General features: G+C 34.5%; 1 protein-coding gene across 1 annotated transcript; it reads right to left on the bottom strand.

Annotated features, from left to right (window-relative positions):
• Window positions 1–2,319: 2,319 nt before the first annotated feature.
• LOC136804113 (galanin receptor 2a-like) lies at window positions 2,320–3,429 on the bottom strand. Its single transcript, XM_067060858.1, has one exon. It carries the CDS (start codon window positions 3,427–3,429, stop codon window positions 2,320–2,322), a length of 1,110 nt encoding a protein of 369 aa, XP_066916959.1.
• Window positions 3,430–6,366: the final 2,937 nt, after the last annotated feature.

The following is a 6,366-nucleotide window of genomic DNA, read 5'->3' on the forward strand; positions in this document are numbered from 1 at the left end:
TGAAAGTTAGCCTTGGCCGTTTCCAAGTCTTTTAAAAGTCAGCCATTTTTGACATCAGGGAAATTCCCCAGAAACCACAACCGGTTATTGGGAGTTGCACACCTATGTCTTTAAAGGTGATCCTTGTGACTTTCGGACTTCAAATGACTGAAAACGACTAAAAACGACTGAAAATGACTGAAAATCATACTAAGTCTAAAAGTTGCTCCATAAATTAAGAAAATAGTTTTTGCTTGCCTGTTAATGTCGTTTTTTGGCAAGTTGAAAAATGATAGAGGAAAAAATTCTTTAAATTTTTGAACTATTAGATTCAAGCTCAAGCAATAGTCACGAAATTCACCAAATTTGTAAGATTTGTTCCGATTAAAAAGGAGCACAAAATGAGCGAGATGGAATTTAATCTTGAATTTACGATGACCCATGGAACCTTTAAAATCTTTGAATCACTGGAAAGTTCTGGAAAGTTTTATCATACAATCTAAATATTGAATTACAGAGGTCATCGAGTAAGCAAGAAAAAACTGTTCCGCTCATTTTGTAGGCCAAAAAAATTGTAATTTTTCTCTAAATAGGACTAAGCAAATCATCTATATATTAGTAGTTTGTATGTCTGTTTGTTTTCTGTGTGTCACTTTCGTTTTTGCTTGTTCTCGATAAGTGTGTCTTGACTGATAGATCGGATAGAGCCTAGTTTAGACTTTATTCAGCCTTTGTTTTGAAATTTAAGGCCCATCTACATTTAGTAATTTTAATTTCTGCCTAGGCATCCCCGTCCTTTTGTTTTTCTCTTTTCTTTTGTTTGAAATATTTTCGAATGTATTTAACAATCGTATTTATTAATGACATTCGAATTGTTTTCAAAACGAAACTAGTTTCTTTTCCCGGGGGGGGGGGTTCTTAGGCAAAAATGGATGATGGGTATGTGCGGACGGTAAGGGTCGGTTTTTTCACCTTTCAAAGTCTCTCTAAGGGTCGGAAAAATCAGAAAGTTTTAAATCAGTCTCTCTAAGGGTCGGAAATTCAGATTTTTAGGAAATTTTTTGATTTCCAGAGAAAAAATTGTAATAAAGTCTCTAAGGCGCGGGAGGGTACTAGGGCAAGATGGGTTACGGGGATGCTCCGCTGGCCAGGGTACCTTTTTTAACCTCCACGAGTCCCAGGTAGGGTCGCAAAAACACCAAAATAGAAAAATCAGTCCCTCGTAGGGTGCCTATTTTTGGAAAATTTGGGGAAAAAGTAGAAAATTTGAGAAAATTTTGGAATTTCAGTCCCATTCAGGGTCACTTTTTTCGCAAATTTCGAGTCCCACGTAGGGTCCATTTTTCGAACCTCAGCGGAACACCCCCGTCGGTCGACAAGGGTAGTACCCCCCCCCGGGCTCTAAGGGTATGACTTTTTTCAAAAATCGAAAAAAAAATTCAAAAAGTCTCTCTAAGGGTCACTTTGTCAGCAAAAATCAGTATCTCTAAGACTCGGTTTTTGGAGGTCCCGCCCGCACATACCCCTCATTCGCTAACCCTAGTACCTCACCCCCGGGTTTCTTTTATAGAAAAGAACATTTCAAATGTAAATTAAAACCATTAAAACATAAAAATCAAAAAGTTTGTCGAACAAAAACAGCATTGAAAGGACAATAAAAACCAAGAGAGAGATTAGTCCACCTTTTTCTTCATATAAATACATTCAAGTAGTAGATATTCAGGATACTGTTAAAAACTGTGTACGTCATTTGACATGTTTGAATTCGAAAAGTTATGACAGGGTTTAAAAAAAGCAATTTAGAATTGACTTATTTATTTTTATGAATCTGACAAAAAACAAAGAGTTGCACTATTCCTTGTGGCTTCCCCGCTTTTTCCTGAAGAATTGTCATTTCCACATTTCACTAATCTTTACCATGACATACAAGTTTTTCAAACTATCAAGAACTGTACGGCGTATTTAATGCGAGCGAAGCGAAAAAAAGATCTGCGGGGAGGGCTAAATTCAAACTATGAAGAGATTTTTTTTCATTTCATCGTTTTTTAGGCAGCTTCAACATCCAAAGGACTTTTAGTGCGTTCAGCTACAGCTTAACCGACGTGCGACGTCGGGTACCGGCTTATATAATTTTAATGATTTAGTGAAATTTCAAAATCAATTATCTCAATTTCCGAGAGAAAAATTAGCCATAGAAAATCTGGACATTTTTCTCAGGACAAAGTTTAAAGAACATCAAAGAATTAAACTATTCTATTTTGTTCACGGTTACTTTTTCTTTGAAAATACTAATACAATTGCAATATTTTTCCAAAAAGTTTCGTTTCCATAATTGCTTGCTTAAAATGCAGTTGAATATCTGTTAACTTCGTGATTCGAATTATAATAAGTTGAGAAATTAATGGTCACTGATGCGTCACTGCAATCAATCTCAGCACCAAAATTTCGTTTCTTTTTCAAACGTCCCAGAAAGAATCTTTTCAGATCTCGTTTAACGTCTTTACTTAGCCAACCATAAATCAATGGATCCAAAATATTGTTCAAACATATCAAATGGCAAGCTACAAATTGAAAATTTCCTGCAACTTGTTTCCCTAATAAGTCATGCATGAACCATATCAAACATGGCGACCAACATAACTCGAAACTTAACACAATCCCTATACAAATACACACCAATCGATATTCTCGGCGTAAAAGTTGTTTTTTACGATTTTTATTACCACTTACACCAGCAATAGCTCGTAACTGTCTACGAGCTTCGCGATAAATAATGTAATTAACAGTATTTAGGACCAAAAACCCACTCATAATAACACTGACGAATGATATCTGTAGGGCCAACATGACAGTTTTCATAGGTAGATATAAATAGCAAACTAAAAGTGCTATGAAATAAGTTAAAGCTATTGCCAATGTGACACCAACAATGATAAAGAAAACTTTAGTAGTGAATTTTTCTTTGTAGAAAAAGGGTTTCTTGATGGCCAACAAGCGATCCAGTGTCACAGCCATTCGATTGATTAAAGATAAAATCATAGACGTCACAACGATAATGTAAAAAATCACCTCCTCATCCATCAGTACATGAGTTAGTTGTAAATTCGCTCTGTGCTCGTGATTATGGATGTGAAATAGTGCAAGTGCTGCATACCCGACCATTGAAAATGAAGCAAAGCAATTTGCCATGAAAAGGTTCACCAAAAATTTATTCGAAATCCGACGTAACAGACGTTTTTGACGGATTATGACTAAGATAGCGACAAGAGTTAATAGAGTTCCAATGCTAGGCTGGATTGTCATGACAACGAAATGGGTGAGGTTTGACGTGTCCGTGTTTAAACTATTGTTATGGTGGCCCATTGTTGTATTGTTTTTGTTGAATTGATATACATTGTTTTGATATACTGTCCAATTGTTGCCACCAGTAATGTTGTTGGTACTTTGCATCGTTTTTATATTGATTCTATTTGTTTTTCTAGTTTCACTAAAATAAAATATAAGAATTTTTTGTTTATTCATCTCCTCACCGGGGGGCCTCCACCCCAAACTTCGGCAAAAATATATATTAAGTTTATTGGCCTTCTCATATCTCTCTACTAAGGGCTGCAAAACATTTGAAAAGTTTAAGAAGTAACTCTAAAGGTTGAAATTGTTCACCTTTCATGGTCTCTTCGAAGACTATGAGGGTGGGAAGACCACAAAAAGATTGACCCTCCAGATTGCGGCTTTCACAGTTCGAGTTCACACTTAACTGACACTCTCATACCTTAACTCATCTCCTCTAGCCCTGAACTTATACAATCAAAGTCATAATATTTGAGAAAAAAGGAAAATTCCCACGAAATCTTACAACCACAAACGATTTGGAGGCACTCTAACTTAGGTTGGACGAGTGAGTTTTAACTCTGAGTTTTAACGCTAGACTTAAGCCTTAGGACCTTAGGATCTGAGGAACTAAAAGTCCAAAAATGGTCCAATAGGGCATCAGAATTTAGCCTGGAAGTCTATAAACCTCTCCCGAATTGAAATATTCGAAGATATTCATCAATTTACCCAAATGCGACTTTTTCACCCGTACTTTAAATTGCTGAAAACGAGGAATTAACCAAACTTCCAATAGATTTTGACCGAGATTGTACTTCCTTTTTTATCAAGACAATTCCTGATAAACTTGAGTGGTTTTTATGGGCTGAATTTTGTCAAAAATAAGCTCATTATTTTGGCGTCAACTGCGAAAGTGTTTTGAAAACAGAATATTCCTACTTTTTTGTGAACAATATAATTAATCGGACTGATTTTAACGATATTACAATTTTTGCCTTTTAGCGTGGGGATTAGTGACTTTGCAAAAACAAGTCCATTTTCGACAAAATTTTAAAATTCGAATGAAAATCTTACTGTCTGCCTGTCCGTCTTATTTGGCCATCTATATAATACGTACGCAGTGAAGGGGTAGATGGGTTTGGTAAAATCGTACGTCTATTGTTTCAATGATGTCATTTCTATTGTTCTCTGCGTACAAGATTGGGAGGGTGTGTTAAATAATTGGAAAATTTTCCTTACTTTTTCCAAACGCTTTATCCTGCAAAGTTTTACACATTATTTTTTAGGTTAGCTACGAAAATAAAAAGAACTGGATCCGTTGGTTTTCCAACGGTTCTGGTGGCTGGTCAGAAAACAATATGAAAGCGACTGTATTCACTTCATTGTAATACATAAGGGCAATATTCATGAAAAAGAACTTGGCTTTAACGTGGACTAACGAAACGGCTTGCTAAAAGATTGTTGCTCTTGAAAGATCATGCATTGTTATCACAATACATATTTAGTTTTTAATACATCTTTTCGACTGTACCCGCCAATTGCCGCGCGGGCGTTTTTTTGTCCGTTTTACCACCCTAAAACCGTCCCAATCTTTTTTTTCACACCTAAAGACAAAAGAATAGAATAGAAAAAAGTGTAAAAAAAGATTGGATCGAATTTAGGGTGGTAAATTAAATAATAAAGTGGCACGCGCCTGACTGCTTCTTGATGTTTATAACTGTATAAATTTAGCTGTGGAGGCTATTTAAAAAAATATATTGTGTTTGTGTTGTACACATTATATATAAGAACAAACTATATAACAGCATGAGGCTTCGAGAGCCAGAAATTTAAGGTATTTTAAAGGTTTTGTAGACTCCAAAACATCCATTTTCTTAGGAAATTATAAAATGTAACAAATTACTCAAATATACGGAAAATAAAGAACAATTTCAAGTTGAAAACTAAAAAGTTAAAATTCAAAGACTTAAATTTTTGACGTTTTTCTATCAAAAACGTCTGTAATGAGTTCTGAATAAAATAACTGCCCACTCGTACAGCGATTACCAACTAAACATTGAAATGAAGAAAACATCAGTCCCAAAAAAGATTTTCATCTAATTTTCCTTACTGGTAAGATTACTCAACTTTGAAAGGAGCGAGATGACCATAAATCAAGCTTAAAGTTTAGTTTGAATGTTTAATGTCGTGTACTTTTCACCAAGAAATAAAACCTCAAAGATATGGAAAGTTAATGAAAGTCGATGTTTCTGGTTATTTAAACCATAAACAAACTTATCTGTTTATCAATTTATTTAACCCACTGAAAAGGAAAAAAAATATATTCCCTTGAAGTGGCAACGCCCATTTCCTGTTGGGTACGTAATGGACGAAATGCTTTAAGCCTATCTGGTCAGTAGGGTGGGGGAAAATCTCAAAATTATATGAGTGAAATCCCTTCCGTGGAAAAATAGAAATATGGCTATAGGTTTTTTTAGAATGTCAAAAAATTTTAAAAGCCTTCAGACGTTTTTTAAGCTTTTAGCCTAGAATTGTTATAATTTTTTTTTCACCATTTCTCTAAGAAATTTGATGTTTTAGATTTCTGCAAAGCCTTGAAAAATTTTTGTCATCGAAGCCTTATGTTCAAATATAATTTGTTCCTATTAAAAACCAGTAACACAGTATAATTATGGGAAAAATAAAGATACTTAACTATTAATAAGTGTAACATGGTTGTAGGTGGATTTAAAAACAATAGGTCTTTTGTTAAAAAAAAATATGCCGGAAATCACCGTTTTTCTGGATTTTCATTGGACTTTTTCCTTATAATTGGTTGTTTTTTCATTCAAAAACATTATTAATAGCAATGCCCACCATCAAGCATGTTTCAATTTTCAATAAAATTGATTTTTGAAGCCGGAACTTTTTAAAAATCGCCGGAACAACAGTATTTCTTGAATTTCTCAAGCTGTAATTTACATTTTTTTATGAAATTTTGCACACTGATGAAAAATGGCAATACCTAAAATGTGACGGAGCCCGATTTTCAAAAACCGGAAAAACCTGTTTTTGACATTT

This window comes from Clytia hemisphaerica, unplaced genomic scaffold (genome assembly GCF_902728285.1).
Source record: "Clytia hemisphaerica strain Z4C2 unplaced genomic scaffold, Clytia hemisphaerica genome assembly, whole genome shotgun sequence".
NCBI lineage: Eukaryota > Metazoa > Cnidaria > Hydrozoa > Leptothecata > Clytiidae > Clytia > Clytia hemisphaerica.

Bases quoted from the DNA above. Each gene is read 5' to 3' on its own strand.
- LOC136804113 (XM_067060858.1), bottom strand. From the start codon at position 3,429: ATGCAAAGTACCAACAACATTACTGGTGGCAACAATTGGACAGTATAT.